Source organism: Centruroides sculpturatus, unplaced genomic scaffold, assembly GCF_000671375.1.
Source record: "Centruroides sculpturatus isolate CEXI.00-Female unplaced genomic scaffold, Cexi_2.0 scaffold37, whole genome shotgun sequence".
Classification (NCBI taxonomy): Eukaryota; Metazoa; Arthropoda; class Arachnida; order Scorpiones; family Buthidae; genus Centruroides; species Centruroides sculpturatus.
This window is the reverse complement of record NW_019384346.1, coordinates 1,394,902-1,421,128: the sequence shown is the minus strand read 5'-3', so window position 1 is coordinate 1,421,128 and position 26,227 is coordinate 1,394,902. Positions and strand designations below refer to the sequence as shown.

Sequence of the window (26,227 nt, the reverse complement as noted above, 5' to 3'; positions counted from 1 at the left end):
AAGATTTTAATTTGAAATTCTAGAAGTTTGTAATGTATCTAATATATAAAGAAGAAAGTTTGTTAGTTTCTTCTTTACACATTAAAATGTTTGACAAATTTAATGAAATATTTCAGGGACCATCCTCTTGTCCGGGAGGAAGTTGATGTTTTGTCGAATAAACTTCTACTCAACTCCCTGCCTGAAACACCATTTCTATCTGACCAACAGGATAGTGGCATTTGATTAGGAAAATTAATTTTATTTATTTATGCATACTGGTTTCACCCATGATATAGGGAATACTGGTTTCACCCATGATACAGGGAATAAAAACTTATACAAATTATAAAACTCAATACACCACTGTATATATATATTATATTATTATGTATGTAATATATATATACGTACATAAATAATATAAATTTTACAAAACTAACAATAAATAAATTAAAATGTCAACATAAAATCATAGGGAGAACTATCCAAAGAAGAATTATAATAAAAATTATATGTAAAATAACCACACCCACCTAAAAGCAGAAGAAAAATTAATTGTCACGTCAAGACAACGGACAGTCTCCCAAATTCCTTAGGCTCGAAAACACATTTAAAGAAAAAAAATAACACCACCTATGCACAGAACCAAATGATTCCAAATACAAAGCAGAACAGAATTAAGTTCCAATCTATCCGAATGACAACTGAAACAAAATAATCATCATAAAATTACCTAAAGAATAATTTAACTTTCTGAATAAATAAATAAAAAAAATATCAAAATTATGCAAGTTACCAATAAGGTCCAAAAATCTTTGAAAAGAAAATAATAGAAACACCAAAAATACTTTCATGTAATTTTTAAAAATTAACACACTTAGCTATCACGTGATACACATCTAAAGACTGATTACCTTTGCAATATATGCAATAATTCTGCAAAAATTAAGAGAAATACATCTCACTTGCATTAAAGTAGAACTAATATTAAAAGAAACATTATTGTAAACAAAACTATCAAAAAACGATTTATTTAAATACTTATACCACATATTATAAGAACTCGAGTTAATAAACCTATTCAAATCCGAAATATAATTACCAAAATAATTTAATTTCAGTAAACAGCAACAGTTGTAATTATTTAATAATTCATTGAAATTAATACCATTATTAATACAATTCCTTGAATTTTTTGTCCAGAAAAACTCATTCTTATTTTAAATATAACATAAACACCACCTACTCCATTGTTTCTCATCCAATTCCATTGTTCTAATAATCCAATTCAGACACTTATTTAAAACTACAAAGGAAAAAGACAATAACAAACACTCCACAAAAATTAAATATCTTGGAGTACACTCAGATAAACCAAATAATTTTTTAATAAACAGCCAACACTGAATCTAAAACATCAGATTGATAACCCCATACCTCAGAAGCATATAACGAAGACAAAGTAACAACTGAATTAAAAATCCTCAGACAACTGCTCATATTATGTAACAGCTGATCTACACATCTGAATAACTCTGTCAGTTTTAATATAAGCATTCCTTTTTGAAATCTGAATGTGGAGTTATATTTTCCATTACTCTTAAATATTACACCCAAATATTTATATTGCAAAACTACTAGTATTATATCAAATTTAGATACTGCTTACATGCTTTAGATCGATACCGGATCTAAAGTAACACTTTTATCTAAATCATTGGCTCAGAGAGTAGCTCCATTTGAATGTAACAACAAACGAGGAAGGTCACTGTTTCAAAGCGTTACAGGCCATGGAATAAAAACATACGGAGCGGAAGAATTCCGGTTTGAGATAGAACCTTTATGCTTCTCATATTCTTTTTATGTAGTAGATGATCAAATAACTAAACCTTGCAACGGACTTCTTGGGAGAGACATTATTACAGCAGAAGGGCTCATGATTTGTTTAGCAAGGGAAAAATTAATTCTCCCAGAAGGAGAGGAGATCGATTTTCGGAGAAATCCGAAAGTAACGAATTCGAGAATCTTAGCGCAAGTGGGTAGGAAACGAAACCGCAGAGGCACATATATCAATTCTAAGGCCTTCATAGTTCCTAATCGATGTAAAATCAATAAAACTCCCAACCCTACTCCTATTTCTTCTACACCCATATCAGTAGAACAATCGCAAGATGTGGTCTTGTTGGGAGATTGTAATCTTCCCCCGAGAACAGAAATAATCACTATGGCAAAAATTTCTGGGATAAAGGAGAAGGGCAAACTTGGAATTATAGAAGCACAACCACTTAGTCAAGAGGAAGTCATAAGCGCTGACATATTAGCCAAAACCCAAAAGGGAGGACAAGTGCCTGTCCGAATTACTAACCTCTCCACACAGCCTAGGAAGTTAGCAAAGGGAGAATGTGTAGGAACCTTTGTAGAAGCGAGAGAAGACCCTACTCTCTCTCTGAATTCAGGCAATGAATCTTCTACTTCGAAACTCTCTAGAGAGAAATTTAGTCAGTTATTTGACTGGTCTCATATCGGGAAAGACAAGAAACAACCTTTATTAGATCTACTGTATAAATATCATTTCGTTTTTGCGGGAGTGTTAATATGTAAACCACCATTTATCATATTTAGAAAATTTACCTCCATTACAAAAACAACAACTTTAGTTTTTAAAAGATTCAATCTCATTATTTTCTAATAAATACTTATCTAAAATATTAATAAATCCCTGTAAACCTCTAATGGAATCGGCAATCAAAACTATATCATCTGCATATGCCAATACTTTAACACTAGTAATGTTCACATCAATACCTTTATAATCAGAATTATCTATCCATTCAATTAAATCATTTAAATACAAATTAAACAAAACAGGACTTAAAACACAATCCTGTCTAACACCGGTAGCTTTAAAAAAAGACTGGGAACAAAAACAGCACTATTTAATTCTAACATTTGATTCTCTACATAATTCTGCAAGCAAAGAAACAAATTTAAAACTCAGACCATATTTTAAAAGTTTTCTCCACATTAAATTCCTATCCACAGTATCAAAGGCCGAAGACAAATCTACAAAAAAGGCATATACTTTATGCATTTTTTCTCATTAGCATCTTAGTAATAAAAGTATGCAAAATAAAAACATTATCTATGGTAGAATATTTTTCTCGAAAACCAGCCTGATTCTCAAATAAAATATGTAAATTTAACCAAGTTACTAACCTAAAATACAGTATTCTACAAAAAATTTTTGAGATACAGGTTAGCAAGGAAATTTTTCTATAATTACTAGGAATCAATTTAGAGCCACTTTTTTTATACTGGACACAAAAGAGCACTTCCAATTCCTCAAGATTCTATCAAAACTTTTAAATAATATCAGAAAAACAGAATCCATCTTCCAAAATTCTGATGGAATACCATCAACACCAAGCACAAAACCAATTTTTACTTTACTTAATATGCAACTCAACTCAGATTTTGAAATATCCACATCCAAAATTTCATCAGACCAAGATGAACACTCATTAAAAACTGATGTCTACATTATAAGGGAGCAAAGAACCATATAAAGAATAAAAATATGTAAATCACACTTCCAAAGAAATATTCACTCTACTATTATTATTCCTAATTTTACACAGATTCCAAAACCATCTGTTACTTTTATGGAAAATATCAGAATTCTGTGCCATATAAAAAACTTTTTCTTCTTGGCTAAACAAATTTTCTTAACAAAATTACGAAATAAAACAAATATTCTACAATGTAATTCCAATCCACTTTTCTTAAAAACTCGCCAGGCTATTCCTAATCATTAGACGACAATCTAAATCAAACCAATTATTAATATTAATGTGTTCTTTCAGTTTAAAATTCATATTATAAGAATTAACAATCTCAATAATAAACTTACTTACATATGACAAAGAAACAGGCCTCTCCCTGACAGATGTTTCTCAAGATCACACAAAACCTTCATCACCTTGCAGTTCCAGAAAATTCTTTCATAAAAAATGCCACTATTATTCACTTGAAGTTGCAACAGATAGTCCAAACTCAATACAAAAGGAAAATGGTCCAAAAAACAACAATCAACAAAAAAAGACTTAACACAACCCCAAACACAGAGTTTATTAAACCAAAATCAATAACCAAAGATCCCAAGTTATATATAAATGTATGTTCACCTGCTTCATCAGCAAACATTCTTCCATTTAACATTATTAAATTTTTATTGAGGCAAAATTAAAGCATCTTCTGACCTCTACTATTTACATCCTAATAGCATCCTTGGATACCCTACCACTCTTAGCAAGATCAATACCAAAGGCATCACAGATGCAGCCAGAGACAGCATTTCCTTCACCTACCCAAGCATTAAAATAACCAAAAATAATCAAATTAGAGTATTCAGGCAAAGTGATGAGTGGCACAAAAGCACTTCTCAACCAAAAAAGGTCGCATGAGCAAATCAAGAGTGAAATCCATGCTCACTGTCTTCTTTGACACAAAAGGTGTGGTCCACAAGGAGTTTGTGACTACTGACAAACAGTGAATGGTAAATTTTGCACAGAAGTGCTTGAAAGTTTGAGGATTAGGATCCGCCATATCCAAAGAGAGATCACTGATACCTGGATGCTCAGTGAGGTAGGCACTGGCCAAACACATGTCAACACTGCCTCAACCACCCTACAAAACAGATGTAGCTCCCTGACTTCTTTTTGTTCCATTGGATCAAAAGGACATAGTTTTGGGATGACTGAAGTGGTCCAACATTCGATTGAGATCGCAAGGATGTTCAATGGGGTGCCTGAACAACCTTGCAGTTGCTGTCTTCCAGGGGGCATATGAAGTCTGGAAAAAGTGCTGGCAGCAGTGTATTGATGTGTCATATTTTGAAGATTATTAATTCACTGTACATATCTTCAATAAATTTCTTTTTATGACTTCAGTCCAGATACTTATTTGACAAATCCTGTATAACTTTATAAAACAGGGTAATTAAAGAGTAGGGTTCAGATCTCTCTGTAAGAAGAACTATTGGGCAAATCTCAACAACTTTGGTGTTCATACTACCTTGTGGTTTTGATTTTTGGCAAAAAACTTTCTTAAAAATTTAGCTGCTAGGATAAAATATGGTGTTGCTGTCCCCTTAACTTACAAAACATATATAATACGCATATTATATATGTTTTGTAAGTTAAAAATCAAAGCACAATATTTTAGTTATAGATGTGAAGTGTGGAATTGACTCTTCTGATGGTGGTTTGTAACTGACCTTCATGGAGTTGTCGTACATCTGTAAAATTCTGTCTTTTAAGACAACTAGGTTGGAAACACTGCCTTGATAAATGAGGCATTTTGGATAGTCCTGTAATGAAGGGAAACAGGTATTTGGATATGATGCTTTTAACAGCCATGACATTAGAAATGGTCAGTTAATCATGCTCTCTTGAAAAAATATTGTTGCAATGAGGTTTTTGCATTTAAGCTGATTTGTGCTGCACCATCATGCATAAATATTGTGGTGTTTGGACAATTTCTCTGCTGCAGTGCTGGAATGACAAAGTTTTGAAGCATATTACCATACCTAGACTGGCCAATATGCAGAGTTTGCTTATGTAATAGGCATATTAAAGGACAGCAATGCTAAATTTTGCTCTATAAGCTAAAGTTTTTGGAAAAAAGTTTTACTTAAAGTCTAAGCTTTACACTGGGGACAGTATATCTGTTAAATTCAATAACAAAAAATGTTAAATTACTGGAAAAATGACCAGAATGCAGTGTATTGATGCAGGAGAAGTAAATAACGCATTATTTCACAGGTGAATCCACAATAAGATAATTTCTGCAACCAAAACTATATGTATAGTGCTATCTTGCCAAATTTGGCTGAAAAAAACCGATGCATTGGTAACAGAGATGCAAGCTCACTTATCCAAGTCTATGTCCATGTTTGCCGAAGTGACATCAGATCAAAACTGACAAATGACCAAGTTGATTCTGAATTGGGCTCCATTTGTCTTCCTCAATAAGATTAAGATGGTAAATTGTTTTATGTGTATGATAAAAATGCCTCTATTTCTGAAGGGGTGCATTGACACAACATACCACAAACAGTAATTTTTTTAAGTCACACACAAATTTTATATCATGGTATTTTTTAATTTTAAAACATTTCTAGTCACAATGCATTCTGATAGTTTTTATGCTCATTGAGCATAATCAGTCAGGGCCTAACATATATTTGGTTGAGATTTATCCAATAGTTCTTTACAGAGAGCTCTGAATACCACCTTTTAATTACAATCACTCTATATATCTTAAAATATTTCCAAATCATCTTGTAAATAATGTATAAATGTAAAGTTAACAAATAAAATATTAAATAAATTAACTTTTTCTCTTCATTTAAACTGTAATCATACATTTATATTTGCTTTAATAAATACAGTTATACAATTTAAAAGTTATTATATTCAATAAGTAGGATTAGCCTAAAAATAAAATACATTGTTCACATTAATGCACCTAAATCCAATTTATTCAATAATTTAACAAACATCATGTGTTTTTTAAGGTTTTATTATTACAATTTTCTGAAACCGGTGTTTTACAATTTCCTATGATTCTCAAACACAAAATCATGCTAATATTTGAACACTTGGCATTTTTTCATCTTTATTTAGTTGATACGAGTATTACTACACATTTCGGGCACTGCCAAGTGTTTAAATAGTAGCATGATTTTGTGTTTGAGAATCATCGTTTTGTTATTATCCAAGGTACTCTCGGTTTACAATAACTTGGATAATCAAGACTACTGAAGTTTGTGATGTATAACAGGGTTTGGAAATCTTTGTGATTGCTAAACCAAACTAAAACAATGCAATGACTCAACGTGCCAGTTTTATTATGAAAAAAATAACCTATATATAATTTTCTACGATTTAATAAAAGTATTACATTGGCTACATTAGATTAAAAAATGGAATATAGAATAAATTAAAACTGTAATTTTATTTTGTGAATTATTGATGCTATTAATAAGAATAAACTTTCCTGTTGAAAAGTATAAAAATTTTGAAGAAAAGAACATGCATTGCTTTACCCAAGAGCACTAATAACAATTTTTTATTCTTGGGTTTGGCTAGATCTATATTATGGGAGGCCCGACGTAGAGCCTCCCATAATGTAGGTCTAGCCAAACCCGGGACAGGCCATTGTGAAAAATTCTTGAGGCTACCAACCCGGATTCAAATTCAAATCTCCAGAGCAGCAGGCCAACATCATTACCATCTCATCTAGCTGGCTATCTGCATTACACAGTTTGCCTTAAATTTACTTGTGATTAAAATAATATTTACATTTCTATAACATCCGATACAGTTAGTAATGAATTAGTTTTACAAAGGGAATTTTCTAAATTACTCTTTTAATGTATTTTATGGCCCATGTAACATTTGGAATTTTATAAAGCTTGAAGCTTCATCTACCAAGTAATGTTTGGAAAAAATTTCTAGTGAATGCTACAAGTATTCTAAAAATAAATAAAATTTTGAAATAGTTGTACAGTGTAGGGGTTATACACTGGTGTGCAAAACTTAAGCAACAATTGTTTTTTGCCATAACTCTGCAAGAAATCACCTGGGAGACATGAAATTCAGAATACAGAGATAGTATTTTGTACTTAAAGGATGAAGAAAGCATACTAATGCAAAAATGAATAGAATGGATACAGTATAGAATCAAAGCCGTCTTCTTTTTGTAATCTTGCACTGCATGCACTTACTGCACACATTCTACGTGCCCTCGTCACCTGTGATGACTTCTTCCTGAATACGAATCACCTTTCTACTGATTTATGTGTTTTATTGTACTTATCGCAACAAGCCCTTTTCTACAATTTGATAGATGTTACATTGTTTACATTAAATTACATTGTTGCTTAAGTTTTGCACACCATTGTACAATAAGCATAAGGGCATACAACAAAAATGAAAATGGAGAAAAGTTTGTTTCTAAATATCAGTGTTAATGAAATGATGAAGCTATAAGGTGGTGTTTATCTCTATGTAACAAAGATTTTACAGAAGAGTTTTAAATTCTATGAAAATGAAAATATATTATTTACGAAAAACTATAATAAATATACTGTATATATATATAAATTTTATTAATAATTTAAGAAATTATCAATAATTGCCAGAGATAAATAACATCAAACAAAAATTACTGTTCATCAGTATAAATTATACATTAATTAATACAAACCGGAAACGTTAGCTTCCCATAACTGGCAGTCATAATCATTCAATCGATATTCGACAGGAATTGGACAATCCCTGTTGCCTACAATAAACCATGCTTTTGCATTAAAATTGCTTAAAATTGAAGAATTGTTCAGAATGCTCAACCAGGTTTTTCTGATAGCTTCTCTTTGTTGAAAGTTTGACCTAGATGACAGGATTCCGATGACTAAATCGTATTTTGTTTTAGTCTCTTCTGAAATCAAAATGTATATATTCATTAAAGGAATGCTTTAAAGTATAGATGTAAACATAAATAGAAATTAAAATAATTTTAATAAATTTTTCTATTCTTCTAGAACAATGGTTTTCAATCTCTCTCTCATAACAACAGTGTCATGGAAATTTCACAAAATTCTATCAGTTAGGATGCTAGCTTCAAAAAATACTGGAAAATCACTGCTTTAGAATCATAAAATATAAATAGATAAACATTTAACTATAATCATAGAACATGTATATACTGTAATAGAAGTATATAAAAGCAACTGTAGATAAAAATTTGTTTAGAAAATTATTAAGTTGAAAATAAATTCAGGCAGCATTTAATGCTAGATGCGGAGTAAAGTTTAAGTAAAGTGATCAGATTCTGATGTGTAAAAACTGGAACATTAGGCCCAGTGCATTGACACGACATCAGAGGAGTCACACAATTGATTCTTGTCAGTAATAATGTTTTCTAGTCTTCTAACACCTCAGAAATTTTACATTTACCCCACAAAATAATCAACATTGGATGTACTTGAAATTTGGAGTTTATCAAATGCTTTGAGGAGACAGCTGGTTGGCTAAAACAGTAAAGCATCAACCTGTCATTCTGTAGATCCCAGATTTAAATCATTCATCAGTGATTTCACTTGAATGTTTCAGGTCCCCTTTACCAACCAGTCATTTCTGTATTGGTCTGGTTAAATCCTTAATGGATCAAATTAGATTGATGAGATAAATGCAATATAATACACTGGTAGTCTGCCTAACAAGAACAACTTCCAAAAGAAACGGCCGCCGAACGGGGGTAAAAAAAAAAAAAACCGAAAAACTCCATTAACGAGGTACCGTACAAACCTGCAACCAACTACCAGTATTCGGTTTGGTGGTTTCATCCATTTGGCAACTGGTGGGCAATCTACAACGGGTATGAGGAAAGAAAGGCCTTAGTATTTGCAGGCAAAATGAGTTTTAAAAAAACAGTTGAATAAAATGATATCAAATAGATTAATACTTGACTTCCATGTATCTGATTAGTATATTAAACCTTTTCCATTTAAGAAACAATAATGACAAATCAATTATTTTTTTTAATTATCATCATTTATATCTTCATTATGCTTTACTTTAGAAATTAAAATTTATCTAATAAAAAATGTTTCATAGATATCATAGCATAAGGGAGTAAAATATAAAATTACTAAATGATAAATTATGGAGAATTAAGATTATTTCAATGCAGCAATATTTTACATTCTAGATATTTTTATGGGAATAATTTGAAATAAATATATAATATTTAATCAAAATTCTGTGTATTGTATTGATACAAATAACTAGCTCTATTAATTATTCTGAATGCCTTTTTTTTATAATTATATTTTTAAAAATATCCAATTTTCTCTTTAGACTTTAGAATAATAGAAAAATTGTTTTTGTTTTTCCATCTTAAATATTTCCCGAATAATTCGATAATGGCCTTCTCGTAAAAATAATAATCTGGAAAAATCTAAAAACAGTAGTCAATGGAATGTGACTATGACGTTGCGGGAAAAAAAATAAGGATACTTTATTTTTTACACAATTACTAACAATACCAGAAAACAAAAGATTTATTGGAACAAAAGAATCACGTGATGGATGTGTTCTGTTCCGTTGCTTCCTATCATAGGAGACGAGATAGTCACGTGAGTAATTGGACTCGTGCTATTGGGCTCAGAGTTCAGGCTCAGTTCGAATTTCGAATAAAGCTCTTTATTTGCTTCGATCCATTTACATCGATAGCGTTAGATTTTACTCAATCATTTTTCATATCGAAGATTTTTAGTTTTTTTTTTCTCCTCATAATACAATGAAGATTTCAAAAGAAATGTATATTTCGCATTCTCCTATATCAATACGCTATAGTTATTTTCTGCACATACGTTCAGATAGGAAGAAAAAAATCTTTCTGCGTTAAATATTTCATTCCAAAACGTACAGTACAAACATTTATGTAAAAGGTAAGCTGGTAAGTTTATTTAACACTTTACTTGCGATCGAATACTCAATATTTGATTAAAATCGAGATTTTTGTTAATGATTTCGTAACCACGTGGCTGTGGGACTTGTGGTTTTAACAAAACTATTTTACAGGTAGTTATTAAGAAGTTTACTATTATGGTTTTTGTTTTTTTAAAATGTTTTTCTATTTTTGTACTTATTATTTATTTTCCCAGCTTTTGCAGTATAAAATGAATGCGAAAAATGTAGAGCAATCGAACCACGTGAAAATATGTCGTCACGACTTATATTTCCACGCGGTTCGATTGTTCTCGACAAATAATCCCGACTCATTGTAACATGGAATAGTTTTCGTATTTTTTGAAAACAATCTTTTATTCAAAATTACGATTTTGTGTTGAAAATCAATCGTATGCTCGCTAATCTCCATTATAAAGCATATAGGCGCGTATGCATAAAGCAATACGATTCGCTTGAAATAAAACAGCATTGAAATGTGCAGAACGAGTTTATCTTACCGAAGAAATATAAGTAAGTGGTTGTCCAATCGATCCTGTTTAGAACAAACGAAAGCAACACGACCGAAGCTGTCCATTTCCACATTTGAAATCAAACACGTGTTCTCTTCCCTCCCGACAAAACGGCCGCTAGCGCCCCCAAGCGACAAATTTCTTGTTTTTGTGTTGTTTTAATAACAAAACAAAAACAAGAAATTTAATAAATATTTTATTTTAATAATAATAATGTCAATAATCGGATTAAAACATCGGAGTTATTTCTTTATAATTATTTATTAATAACGGATGCGCCGCATTAATTCGGCCGAAACCGAACATTTATCAATTTTTAAAATTGCGCAAGTAACTTCCGGGGCGTGGGGGCGTTAAGAGTTTGTAAGCGAGGGAGATGGATAGTCGTGGTAGAAGGATCGTCGTCTGCGATAACGGTTCCGGGGTGAGATTTCGTACCATTTAATTATTAATTTTATATACGTAACAATGGTTTCTGTTCTCAAAATCTTAGGTGGTTAACAAGTGGTATTCTGAAGAAGCGCCGATAAAAACGTATGGTGTGTCTTGCCCTCCTCTATAAGGAGTTACACATTGTATTTTCTTTCAGATTGGAGCCTAAATGTGAATTATGTAGACTTTATATGTATAAAAATTGTCTTATCTCTTTGTAGGAAAATTAAACTTTCATTTACACTTATTGTTACAAATTTGGGTAGAAGTTACTTTATGCTTATATAAACATATGACCGAAAGTAACTTCTACCTATATCCTTTATTGACTTACCTATAAGTATACTTCTGCTATCCTTTTCACGCAGTCCTATGTTTGATCTGGGGTTGTGTAGTAAAGATAGCGATATTAAATGTTTGTCGAAATAATGTTGACTAAATTTCTAAGTGAAATTTAGTTCTTTTCGCAACTACATTTTTAAGATTTAATTAATGTTTTCGTTGATTATATTACAGATTTTGTCATTTGTTTTTAAGAATACGTTAAATAAACCGACACAAATTTAAATTGTATGTACTCTATTGGTCTATAACTGTTGCTGTTATGTGTAATAATAATAAACTGTAGATATAGTTTAAGTGTAAATTGTTTATTGAATTGATTTTAATACAATGGATCGTTAAAGCTGTTGTATTATTAATATTTTCTATGGCCAAAATTTGTATCGTGTTCTGGTGTAAACCGTTCCGTATCCAAAGTAACGTTGAAGTGCTACGAAAAATGCCTACTTGCTCGTTGACCGATGATTCTAAATGAAATTGTCGATTATGTTATTTGCCGATATAAAAGGAATTAATATGTTAACTTACGGTCGAATATGGTTATAACATACCCCTTGGGAGAACATGAACGTGTTAAACTGAGGTCATGGAAAAATCCTAAATAAAAACACTAGATTATTACATTGCAGTGTTAATAGTTTTAATGCCAGTATGGCTTTCTTACAATATAAGATGTTTTACTTAGTTCCAGGCATTGTAGTACTGATAAATCTGCTTGTGATTTCTCTACTTTTGCAACAATTTGCTTTAGCAGATGACAATAGAGAATTTTTGAAAACAAATTGAAAAACTTTAAAACATACACTAGTAATCCTAGGAAATTCCATACTGTGTTACTGTTACAAGATCTGCACTTGCATTCAATGTGTAAATTGTCTTTTATTTTCACATGACTTGCTATTTTTAATATTGAGTCAAAATTGACTTAAAACTCCACTGAAATTCATTTTTCAATTTTTATATTTTTGTTGAGTTTTGACTAATGTGATGCTTAATTTATCTCAATACATGATAATGTTTTAACTGCTATTTCACTTTGTAGAACACTTAAAATATATTATATGTTCCAATAAGATCTTGCAACCTCTTACATTATAATCAAATTTTTATAAAGATGTTATTGGTTTAAGGTCATATCCATGTATCTGATTGATTCATAAGAGCATTTAGTACCCAAACTGAATTAAATATAGTCAAAGATACATTCTAACACATTTGCTTCCATACATTAATGTCCTTAGGATGAATGACACTCCTTTTCTGAATTTCCATGTAAAAAATATATACAGTAGAAATTATTTTATTATATTTAAACAACCAAAATTAAGATTTCCATAAGTTAATCATTTGAAATATTTTTTGAAAATAAATCACATATTTAATATGTTTATTATTTCAGTTTGTAAAATGTGGTTATGCCGGGTCCAATTTTCCAACGTACACATTCCCGTCGATTGTCGGGCGGCCAGTTTTGCGTTCGACAAATAAAGTGGGCGATTTGGAAATTAAGGTAATTATTGAAAAATATGAGAAATTTTTAAAATTCTGTTATGTATAATTGTAAGGAGCTGTTTTTTATTGTAAAACTTAAAATCAAATATTTTGAAAGGATTTGATGATTGGTGAGGAAGCAAATGCACTGCGATCCATGTTGGAGATCAACTATCCCATGGAAAATGGCATAGTGAGAAACTGGGAAGATATGTGCCATGTTTGGGATTACACATTTGGACCAAGTAAAATGAATCTTAATCCAAGAGAATGCAAAGTACTTCTAACAGAAGCACCACTAAATCCTTCTTCAAACAGAGAGAAAATGATAGAAGTGAGATTTTAGATTTAAATGTGTATAAATTTTGACTAATTTTTAACTATTATCAGTTGATATAAAATAGATTAATTTTATATTAATACATAGTACATTCTCACTAATCCAAACTAATTGTTGCATGGAGTTGTTTACACTAATCCAAAGTTCATATCTGTTATTTTTGACTTCCTTTTTTATGTATAACTGCAACAAATATCCTTAGTAAGAAGTGACTTCATAGATAAATCCAAAAATTATTTCCGTGTGTTAGCATTCTTTGTTTTTGAATTGCCACAGAAGTATTTCATAATATATTTTTTAAGAAGTGTGTTTTACAAATTATATATTTAAAAAATCTGATTTCTCTCTTATTTTTGGACAGAATATTTAAAGGCAAAAACTTTGTCACAAAGTTGCCATAAAAGGTAAGTGAATAAGTATCTTGTTTTCAGCAGACTCCCGAATTCAAATGCTAAAACTGACTAATTATCTCCATTTTTGAGTTTCTCAGAATGATTTTTTTCTTGCTTCATCTTCATCAGTATTAGTTAATTGTGGAATGTTCCAGATAATTTCTGAATTTGTCAAATGATCATCATCTCATCTATTCTATTTATACAGTGAATAATTTTCATTGTTCTTAAAAACACAACACATTTAATAATATTTCTATGACTTTTACAATAAATTTCATAGGCTGTGTAACATAATCTGTACCAATAAAATATGCAGTAAATAAAGTTTGGATTAGCAAGAGTGCACTGTTTTTAAAAGAAAGCAAAACATTTTGAAGCTAAATGGCATTAAGGTTATTTACTGTCATTAAATTTTACTCTGTTTAAATGATTATTCATTAAATGGCAGTAGAAAATAAAACAGTTATTGAAATATATTACTACAATTTTTTTAAATTTTCAGTTATCTAAAACGTGTACTCTAGAGTACTGATCCAGAGAAGACATTCATAATAGTCTTTTTTTCTAAAGTGAAATAGTAAATAAGAAACCTTAAAAGAATTCCAATGAGATGATACTGGGTGATCAAATGAAAAGAGAACTTGCAACAAATTGCATGAGGACTTTGGTTTTCTACTGTCCAGTTTATGCAAATAAGAAATATGTCATAGTAAACAAGTGTTCAAGACTTGACTCAAAGAATAACATTTGAAACTCTAAATAAATCATGGACAAGTTTGACAACTCTTACTTTATAAGGCCAAAGTTTGATTTTTTTTTCCTATAATTATATTGATATGAAAAGACTTATACAATAGTCTCAACAGATTTATCAAATTTGCTTCATGTTTGATGTGTTTTGATATGTTTTCTCGGATAATTTTTTTTCTCTATATGCAAACATCAGACTACCATTGGTAGTCTGAGTAAACAAGGTTAATGTTTACAACTGTCTTAATATAAAATTAAGATAGCTGTAAATACAAACCTTTGTAGACACAGGTGATAGGATATTTTCACAATACCAAAAATTATAACTTATTTTTTGTGTGCACGCGCATCTGTGTAACTTTTCACTACAAAAATTCTCAGTTCTGAAGAGTAAGGCATTTCCCAATTATCACAAAGTACTTTAAATATTTAAATAGTATACACTTTAGAGTTTGCAAGATGATGCTTTCCAGACATTGTGAACTCTGTTATCAAACTCCTTATGCTACTTTTTGCAAATTTTTTTCATTTGATCACTTGATATTTTGAATCAAATTAAGTTATTCAAAGTAGAAAATTAAAAACAAGTTTTTTTAAAACTATAATTATGATATCTTGAGAGAGTCAATAATTTAATGTTATAATTGATGAATCTGAAAACAAAATGTGTGAAAATAGCATACACATGCGATTACACGTATTTTGTCCATCATTTAATTATTTTTGAATAATTTTAAAACTATTTTAAATAAATTGTTTAATTTTGAATCAGGTGATGTTTGAACGTTATCAGTTTGCTGGTGTATACATATCTATTCAAGCAATTCTTACATTATATGCACAAGGTATTTATTAAACTCTGAATTTACTTAATATACCTTAGTATATATGTATAATTATAAACTTATTAAAACATTTTGGAAAAATATGAAGTGCATTATTTGAAAGAATAAAAGTTAATTTTATGAAAATTATGATGAAATTTCTTTATTCTGAGCATCTTAAATGATGCTTATTAACCTCTAAGAAGAACTGAATGAAATATAATTTGAATATTTGTATTAATTATATATATAGTAATATAAAAATATTTAAAGAACCATTTAATTTTAGGAATAATAACTGGTGTGGTAGTCGATTCAGGAGATGGAGTGACTCACATATATCCTATCTATGAGGGATTTACTATGCCTCATCTTGTAAAAAGATTAGATATTGCTGGCAGAGATATTACTAAATATTTAATAAAGGTACATATTAATTGTTATTATTAATAAGAGTTTATTTTAAATAGTAATAATCCAAGAATGCAATTTTTGTCATACTATAGTTATTGTTGGCACGAGGATATGCATTTAATCATAGTGCAGATTTTGAAACTGTTCGTATGATGAAAGAGAAACTGTGTTATATTAGTTATAATGTGGAACAAGAACAAAAATTAGCTACAGAAACTACTTTTCTTGTAAAAAATTATGTGGTTAGTATTTTAATAATGTTTTTTTTGTTTATTTTAACATTTATATAAGGTATAATTTGGTATGAATTACAAAGCTTCCAGACGGTCGTACAATAAAAGTTGGCGGGGAGAGGTTCGAAGCACCCGAGGCCCTCTTTCAACCCCATTTGATAAATATAGAAGGACAAGGCCTTGCGGAACTATTATTCAGCACAATACAATCTGCAGATTTAGACATTAGATCGGAACTATACAAACATATAGTTCTTTCTGGAGGAAGTACAATGTATCCAGGTCTTCCAAGTCGACTGGAGAGAGAATTGAAACAGTTGTATCTTCAGAACGTACTGAAAGGAGACATCGAGAAACTAGCAGTGAGTTGAAATAATTAAATTAAATATAATAAATTATAATTACTGCAATAATTTGTGTTCTTATTAGAAATTTAGGCTAAGAATAGAGGATCCTCCAAGAAGAAAAGATATGGTATTTATTGGGGGATCGGTATTGGCAGAATCGGCCAAAGACAGAGATAGTTTCTGGATGTCCAAAGAAGAATATGAAGAGAAGGGATTTAAAGTGTTAGATAAACTGGGGCTCTCGGGTGTCAATCGTACATTTTAACCTTCTAACACTTAAAATAATTCTAGTCTTTTCATCTCTATATTTTTAAAATATTCAAATTTCTTCAATCAATTTTTATGAAATTGTTAGTTGTCAATTTTTGTATTTTCAGAAGAAATTTATAATACATAATATTTTGAACTATGTGATATTATTTATACCTGAAATGAAACCAAAGAATTTTGATGCTAAAAGTTGTTGTATTATCACTGTTAATAAGTGCCATATTTAATGGATATTAACATTCCAAAATGTAAAATATTTTGTATTTTTCACATTAAACATTCCTTTTGTTGATTTACTATCTTTATTTTAAATCTTTTTACAAAATAGAATACAATAAAGTACCTTAACATTAAAAGTTTACAAGGTGTTTGAAAAGTTCCAGGAAGAGATTGTGTATAGTTTTTAAATTTTATATTACATGCCTAGCATGTGAATGGACAAAACTAATCATAGACTGTCACATGCACACTTGCCAGTTATATATTATTTTTGAATAAGTTTTTCTAGTTGATTGTTCGTGTTCGGAGTATAGTTTATCACGAAAGCAAATATATTAAATTGGGAAAATTGCGAAGATAAAAAATAATAGTTTTCAGAGGAAACTCAAATCTTTAAGTTCAGGACTTAACCGAAAGTTATTGTACCTGTACACTACTGCACAAAATAAAAAACAATTTACAAATCAATGATTATTACTATATAGTTTGGAAAATTCAAATTAAATCATACAAATAAATAAATTACTGTATAATTTATTGTGCAAAGCTAATGAAAGAATATAATTGTTTTACTCAAGATAAAATATACGAACTATGTAATACTTTTATCAAACACTGGCTGTTGAATGGATGAAGGATAGAATATTTTCATTAAAATAACGTATGAAATGAAACAGGTAATAATTTGTCTTTAAATGGCAATTAAAATGATGGTAGTTATAATGACATTACTGACGATACTAGCGTAAAATTCAGTGTAAATTTATTTGATCTTTTGGCACAAATTTAAGTCAGAATTTAGATTTGGTTTGGTGGGAAACGGCAAAACATTTGGGAAATTGCCAAAGGAATGGATGCATCTGAGAGGATTATGGGGAAACTTGGCTTCTAGGTGTTTACAAACACGAAGAAAACCTGGAAAATTCCATCTGACCAGCCCGTTAGAAACGTGCGAATCAGACTTGACCAAAGTCCGGTGATTTTATGGAAGTAGCCCTACCACTGGGAGACATGGGTCGGAAAAAACCAGAAATTTTTCGGGGTGTGATTCGGCCCATTCCTCATCCCATGCCCGCCGAACCTATAATGAAGCCCATTATAGATTTGGTCAGACTCTCATTGGGGCGGCCGGATGATGAGGAACGGAATCCAATATATTCGAGATGGACAAACTCCGAAAAATTCAATTTTCTACATGCCTGGATTAATTTCGGAGACATTTATTCTGAGAAGAAAAAGTGGGGTGTGGCTGTGTCGGGACACAGCCGCGTGTTTTACGTGAATACGTGTACGTTTAGGCCGAGACTCCACTAACGTAAAAATGGGCATAAAAACCTTCGTTGTAAAATCTTTTAATCCCGTGACCTATTTGCGTTTGCGTCTGGATTGCGATGGAGACTAGCGAAGTTTTTACGGCGACGGTACTATCGAAGTTACGGTTGTATACGTGATATATCGATATAAAGACAATGATTATATTCAATGAGTTTTTACTGTACTATAATTACAAATGTAGTAAAAATAATATATTTACTTTCATATATTAACTTTTATTATAGTATTATTAAGATAATATAGAACACGTATAAGCTTAGCTTTTTTATTATATACTCCTTTAAAGTGAAGGATTTTCCTTTGGCCGTCCATATCGCGTGTTTTAGGCATCCATTATTATAATCGGGATACCTCTGTAGATACACGAATAGTACCTGATGTTTTCGATAAATCTTTCCAGATCTATTCTAGAATAGCCTCGAGGGAACATAAACAAAAGCTAAGCTTTCCGTCTTTTTCGCACTGTGTCACAATGACCTAGATTTCACTGACTTCTGATAAGTGGATGGTACCGTTTTACGGCCGTAATGATATCGAAAGTTGAACACTGCTCAACTCGCTTTTACGCTGGTTTTACGACCAGCTAAGGCGTAAAATATCAGAGTCACGTGATTAAAAGCTTTTACGGCGAGGGGTTTTACGCCGTTTTTATTGTAGTGGAGTCTCGGTCTAACGGTTAATATTTTTACGTTCCCAGCACCGCTTCACTCTATCATATGTTGTTTTGTGTGTATCACTGGATTGCTATTGAGAAGGCCTTTCCAACCGTATACGATTTATATATTTTGATTTGTCTTTTCGACGAGTATAGTCCGACATTCTTAATTTTTAACTTTAACACCATATATATCCACACTAATGTTTTTGTACGCAATCGATAAATATTGACGAGAACTGTAAATTGAAACTCAAACGAGCGTCGTAGCTTCTCCGAGTCAAAATGTATACTAAACGGAAAGTATGTGACGCGGCGAAACGACCTCAAAATGGCGGCGCTTCCCCCTCCGCCGCGCGCGATGCGTCACAGTCCCCACTCAACGTAATGAATTCTTTGATCCTTTAACTATCGAGTGGTGCATTTAAATTTTGGATGTAGGTTATAGATATGTAACTGCAATGCCAAACTGTATCCCCCGATTTTGTTATAATCAGTTTTCTGAATTGCTTCCCACTACGGAAGCAAATTTAAAGACGTATTGTTAGGATTAATCATATTTTTGTAGGCCGCGCTTAAGTCAAGCGCCACCTGTGTTTTTTTTGTATAAAAATCCAAGTCGGATATGCGCAAGCAATAAANAAGATAATCAAGGGTAAAAAGCATATTGAGATACAGAGAAAATTTATTCAGCAGCATATTGGCATGACTGTCGAACTGCAACATATTAAAAGTGCCGATCAGCTTGCTAACATACTAACAAAACCTTTGAATCGTGTAATATTCGAAAAGTTACGCTGTAATATGATTAAGGAGGAGTGTTAGGATTAATCATATTTTTGTAGGCCGCGCTTAAGTCAAGCGCCACCTGTGTTTTTTTTGTATAAAAATCCAAGTCGGATATGCGCAAGCAATAAAACGTTCTCGTTGATTAATCCCGCCATTTTTTCTTGATTCATTCACGGATACACGAAAGTACAACACGTATTCACCTCAAAACAGAAGGAAACTTTTCACAAAATTGAAAAATTGGTCCACTTCCGTGAAGTCTAATGAATTTCTTCCGACTTCCTCCTCGGTGGGACAATATCACATTATCCACGTTTCGACGACATCGTTCAAGAAACAATTTTCTGAAGTGAATTTGAAAGACAATAAAACAGTTCCACGAGAAACATCGTCTCTCAAATCAGCCGAAACACTTCCAAATGTCCCCTATTCCTTCCTCGGATTATCTAGGAGGACCTCACACAAAGGAATTCGAGAAAGAATTTGGCGGCTCATGCTATGGCAACTGGACTAGGGAATCCGTCTACTGCAAATTATTTCAGTAAACTCGTGGATTCCACAAATATCGAAAAAGCTCGAACCCACAACGAACAGTTGAAACGTCTCCAAAGACAAATGAAAAAATATTAAATTGTTCTTGTTCTGTTTTTTCTCGGAAATGATCCTGGTTCGAATATGATCCCCGTGATTAGTAGTGGATATACTGTTTGAGGTTTATAATATAATCATATTATATTATGTGAGAACCCGGGCTGTAACTTCGACGATCTTAATCTTACTTAACTTTTGTTTAAACATAAAGAAAATTATTTAAGCCTAAATTTAGAAATTCAACAGAAAATTTACCCACCAATAACACTTCATTCCAATCAAAACTACCCATCGAACAAAGTCTGACAAAAATCGGAGATTGAACCAACAACCTTGCATAACCTTATTACATTTGGCCATTAGAAAAGCTGGGGGAAATAACCCCAAATACAAATAGAGGGGAAAGAAGGTGGAGCAAAATTGCCTACCCGTTCTGAAGAGTCATCATCCCGCCGATCTGTATTTTCCGCAATTTTTACCGGACTTTGGCCACACCGAACTAATTCGTGCTTTTAACTATTGCGTACTTTTTTACGACTTTGGCCACACCGAACTAATTCGTACTTTTTTTCGAACTAATTCGTACCGAACTATTGCGTACTTTTTTACGACTTTGGCCACACCGAACTAATTCGTTGCTTTTAACTATTGCGTACCTAACTATTGCGTACTTTTGGGATTCAACACTCATCATATCCAAGCCTTCCCCTCTTCTGGACGTCCAATCGAAAATTACAGATCCATGTATTTATCGACCCGTGTACTCGTATAGAGAAATACACGGGTCCCTCCGGACCGCCCTACAGCGCTCCAGAACTCCTTCTGTTGTCGTCGCCGGTGTGTATAGAGTCTTGTCCAGGCTTTGACCCACCTCTGTCCCTCCGGACCGCCTTACAGCGCTCCGGAACTCCTTCTGTTGTCGTCGCCGGTGTGATCCACCTCTGTCCCTCCGGACCGCCTTACAGCGCTCCGGAACTCCTTCTGTTGTCGTCGCCGGTGTGATCCACCTCTGTCCCTCCGGACCGCCTTACAGCGCTCCGGAACTCCTTCTGTTGTCGTCGCCGGTGTGTATAGAGTCTTGTCCAGGCTTTGACCCACCTCTGTCCCTCCGGACCGCCCTACAGCCCTCCGGAACTCCTTCTGTTGTCGTCGTTGGTGTTTATAAAGTCTGATCCGGCACTCGGAATTTTTTTTTCATTGTTCGGTGTATGTTAGTTTTTCGATTGTTTATATTGATTAATTATGTATTTTTTATACATTTTAGAATTACATTGGTTAAATTTTAGTGTTATGTTATATTTTTTAGATTGGTAATTATTTTTATTTGTGTTTTTATCCTGTATATATGATTAAATTTGTTTTTGTATTTGTGGCCCTTTTTTTTCAAAATTATATTTTTACATGACAGCACTTGGCTATGATGCTGCCCACGAAAAATTTATAATTATATTTGTGATAAAATATCAAAATTAATTATATTTTTTATTTTAAATAGTACAATATATATTATATTATGGATAGTAAGAGAATAATTACATATCGTATTGTTTAATTCTTAAATTATGTATACTAAATATAAGATGGAAAACTGAATAACACTTACCTGAGATCATGTTAATGTCTTTCTATAATATTAAGTTATTTTAATGCTCAGGATAATATGTAAAGTGGAGACAACAAATCTACGAAATGAACCCGAAATCTCCAGTCTACCAACCGAATAAAAGGGATTTTGCCGGTTGAATTTATCTCAATTATTTGTAAAATTGTAACTGGATTAATTAGGCGATTAAGTGCCATAATATTCCCAAACGAAAAACGAGAAAACTCTAAAAGTACCCCCCAAAAGATAACTTTCGGTAAGTATATGGAATTACTGTCCTACTTAATGGATTATACCCGTCAGTATAACTATAACTTCTAGTTGTCAGATTATTCTATTAGACTAATACGAATCTTCTATCTACTATGGCATGTTCATTGGACAGAGAGGACTCTAGAATATTGTCTCTCACCCGAATAGCGAAATGCTGTACAATAATAAACTTATAGACTAGGCAATAAAGATTCTAACTTTTATATATCATTTTTTACTGCATCAATGTATCATAAGATAGTAGAATGAAAATTGAAACGCCTTACCGGTCTGTTGTTTTGCTGCTTGTTAATTGTTTTGAGCACAAGAAGTTTCCAAAATGTTTCGACGTCTCTTTGGAAAATGGATTACAACATTTGAGAATGATACTTCTTCCTAGAGTAATTTAAGTGTTTAATTAATTAGAAAAGATCCAGATGATTAATTCATTAATTAAACATTAAAATTTTCTAATACAGCGCATTTATTGTCTTTTAAAAAGACAATATCCAAGCGAATATTATTTGTAATCTGATAAATTAATTTAATTCGATGCCAAATGGAACAACCTTCTAAAATATCGCTAAGAAATTTGTAAGAAATAAAATTATAAAAACGTATTCCGTATTTTTACAGGCAGCAAATCTAGGTTTAAAGAAGCGTATCTAATTTAAATTAAGGTATTTAATTTTCATAAATTATTAATCAAAAAATATTAAGTTACCTACGTTATGCAAGCTTTGGTTATTAAAATTCGTACGAAAAATGTCAAAATGGAGGGAAAAAGAACTCGCAATTTCCGGAAAGCATAAATTTCCAAGATGGCGTCGGCAACAATACGAAATGGAACGAATTCGAATTTGTCGTTGCAATGCGTCACGCGTTACGTCACGAGTTCTACGTCATAGATGTAATATTTCGAGTATTTTAATTAAATTTTCTAAAGGAAAGTTTCTTTCGACAAATTTTTTTCTCGGATTTGGCAAAATATTTTGTTGAATGTAAAACTTTGCTACAAAGAAATTTATTCAGATAAACGTAATAAAAACACTTAGATGGCACACAATAAAAATAATTTCTAATAAAATGCGTGTTAGTATTTATTTTCTCGATTCTAATGTGCATCTTTTTTAGATATTTTTTTTTTATCTTAGGGTGCGCATTATAAGCAAGCACAAAGTCGACTTAAATTCTGCCTCCTTGGCTGTTTGTTCCTCACTCCGCTCGGCAATTCGCGTACATTACGTCGTTATAAACCCTCCCACTAATCCAGTTTTATTTTGAAGCTGTTTGATGGTCTTTTAATAATCCTTTAATCTCTTGCAATATAACAACTTCTATATCATCATCATTTGCATGGCAGAAAAAGGCAAACGATGCACTTGTCCCTCCCTGGGATAGAGTAAGAAATTTCACAAATTATTATCATAAAAGTAATTGAGATATGTAACGTGGACTGTTGGATGTTTTGATGCAATCAATATCGTATTTTATTGTACTGTACTGTCTAAATCGATTGTGTCGCTATCTGGACTCACCTGTTATCCGCCGATCAACATTCGAGAGAGTCGGCCCTCCAAATAGTAAATTTTTATCAATTGCTTCGCGTGAGAGGAGTTTCAGCAAACTAAAATTAATTAAAAATTACATGCGGGCAACAATGACCCAAATGAGATTTAACAATCTTAACATATTAGCAATAGAACACGAGTCAACACAAAATATAAATTTTGAAGATGTGATTTCCGAGTTTGCAACTGTTAAAGCTAGAAAGAAGAGCTTTTAAGTGTTGATACATAATATGTATATGAGAGTATATTAATTCTAATCTCATTCTTCTTTTGCCATATACAACTTTCACTTTCATACATCAACGTGAAAGAATGTTTAAATAATCGTGAACTTCTTGTGTTGATATTTATAACAAATAATGACTTCATAAAATTTGTACTCCGCAAAAAATGTGAAATGTCTTTTTTTCAAATGTAAAAAAGTTGCACTGTTTGCAGGTTGATTATTCTAATAAATATCGATATCTTCGTTAAACTATAACATGCTAAAATTTATTCATAACTTTCATATCATTGATAAATTTTGAAAATAACTTTGATACCGCTATGAAAGTACAGTAATACCTCGTTGACTTCGGTTATCGTCGGTTTTGGTTTTCGTCGATTTTTTTCCACGAAAAATTTGTCTCGGTTTTCGGCGGTTGCCTCGGATTTTGTCAGCGTGCTCGTGTGACCTCGCTGTTAATTTTGCAAAAACAAAGGGTGACGTTTTCCTGCTCAGTGTGGCGTTGTTTCTCGTTATGCGAGCATTACCCCGCGCGTCTAGCCAAACAATTCCATTGGTTTTCTTTCCTTTTAGCTCTAGCATGGAACGAAAGAAAGTTTTCAGAGCCAGCAGCCATTCGAACAGTGGTGTAGCGAGGGGGCAAGGGTATAATGTATAATGTCCTGTTGTATAATGTCCCTGGCGCCATTCGCAGAGGGGCGCCCAAATGGTCTCCAAGACAAACTACAGTGGAACCTCAGTATACGTCTGTTTTAGAATACGTCCAATTCGGAATACGTCCTGTTTGGACGAAACAAATTTTGCTCGGTATACGACTTTTGTTTGGTATACGACTTAATTCAATTATACGCGCCATCTATGAACAAGTAGCACTACCGGTGTACTACACTAGACTAGACGTTCGCGGTGCTACGGTTTATAACTTTCTTGAATTTCTTCTGATTTTAATTTGTAAGTAACATTTTATTATTTTTATTAATCATGAATTGCAAAAGGGCAACAGAAAAATAAAAAAATGACTAGAATCACAACGGAACTGAAAAAAAGAGATTGTTGAGAAATGTGAAGGTGGCACGCGTGTTCGAGATTTAACGAGATTTAACTGTTGCATTCCAAGGACTTTAAACTAGACCCACCGGTGGCCGAGTGGACTCCGTCTCCACTTGTTAGTGGTGACCAGACCCTAAACACCGGAGTTCGATCGGGGGTTCGCGCCTCACTCGGACGAGCTAGCAGCGGGAGTTTTTTCCGGGTTTTCCTCCTTGCCACTGACTCCTGAATAGGGGCCAGCTTTCCCTCCCAGTCCTCCCGGAAGGTATTCTGTCTCCCTTTCTCGCGAGGGTCGTCTCTTATAAGACCGGCTTTGGTTACTTAGTGACCTCTATCCTGTCTTCCTCGGATTGGTCGTCTTCTATAAGACCGACTGTTTCTTCCGGAGTGAAAAGCGCATAGCTATAACACTCCTCTGTGAGATGTGACTTTAAACTGCCAGATCCCGTATATTTGTTAGCGTGACCTTGGATCTATGTGACGTCACAGCAAGCCCTTTACTTCAACATGACAGATCTTTCAAATAACAAAATACGATAAAATATTAAATCATTTCTTAATTAATTATTAAATTACTACTAAATGTAAACTACNTATGAATTTTTTGACGACATTTTTTGCATGCAAGTGCATCACTTGTTTCCTTTAAACACACACAACAGGTATCAGAAACGGAAATCTCTTCAGTAAGCATGTCTTCATCGTGTTGGTTTACTCCACTAACGACTACAATCTCATCTTGCATAATCTGATTAGTTTCACCTTTTTCCATTGTTTTGACGCTTTCTATTACTTTTTCTAGCTGCTCCTTTGTATTTATGTCTTTTAATTCTGGTAGAAAAAAAATCCCTACTTTAGGTTTGCAGCCAAAAAGAGCTTCGTATGGTGTTCTTTTGAACCCAGAATGATAAGCTCTATTTTTCATAAATTGAACGAAACGTAGTCCTTCACTCCAGCGGTCAGATTTGTTGTCCTGCATCCAAGTACAGAGCATATTTTCGATATCTTGATTAGCTCTTTCGACACTACCCTGGCTTTGTGAATGGCGAGGCTTCCCATGGACGATCTT

At 32.3% G+C, this 26,227-nt stretch overlaps 2 protein-coding genes and 1 non-coding gene across 7 annotated transcripts in view; 2 read left to right on the top strand and 1 right to left on the bottom strand.

The window, feature by feature from the left end:
* LOC111636005 (UDP-GalNAc:beta-1,3-N-acetylgalactosaminyltransferase 2-like) overlaps positions 1-23,217 on the bottom strand; it is a 28,657-nt gene extending 5,440 nt beyond the window's left edge. The window contains exons 1-3 of one of the 5 annotated variants that reach the window (XM_023381179.1): positions 23,036-23,217; positions 22,599-22,707; positions 8,254-8,484 (exon numbers count right to left, since the gene is read on the bottom strand). Coding sequence is in view for 1 of the 5 variants with exons in the window: in XM_023381159.1 (XP_023236927.1) it covers positions 8,254-8,484; positions 11,018-11,102 (316 nt within the window). In the remaining 4 variants the exon portion in view is untranslated. Of the gene's footprint in view, positions 1-515; positions 711-8,253; positions 8,485-11,017; positions 11,177-22,598; positions 22,742-23,035 lie in introns of those variants that run through there. The other 4 variants (XM_023381172.1, XM_023381186.1, XM_023381159.1 and 1 more) reach the window with 4 other exon arrangements.
* Positions 11,301-17,166, top strand: LOC111636038 (actin-related protein 2-like). The gene is made up of 8 exons (XM_023381196.1): positions 11,301-11,453; positions 13,203-13,313; positions 13,413-13,628; positions 15,552-15,624; positions 15,893-16,029; positions 16,110-16,259; positions 16,334-16,612; positions 16,680-17,166. The coding sequence occupies exons 1-8, from the start codon at positions 11,406-11,408 to the stop codon at positions 16,860-16,862; spliced, it is 1,197 nt and encodes a 398-aa protein (XP_023236964.1). The 5' UTR covers positions 11,301-11,405; the 3' UTR covers positions 16,863-17,166.
* Positions 15,750-15,819, top strand: LOC111636056. Its single transcript, XR_002758476.1, has one exon. It is a non-coding gene; the product is annotated as a small nucleolar RNA SNORD61 (small nucleolar RNA).
* Positions 23,218-26,227: the final 3,010 nt, after the last annotated feature.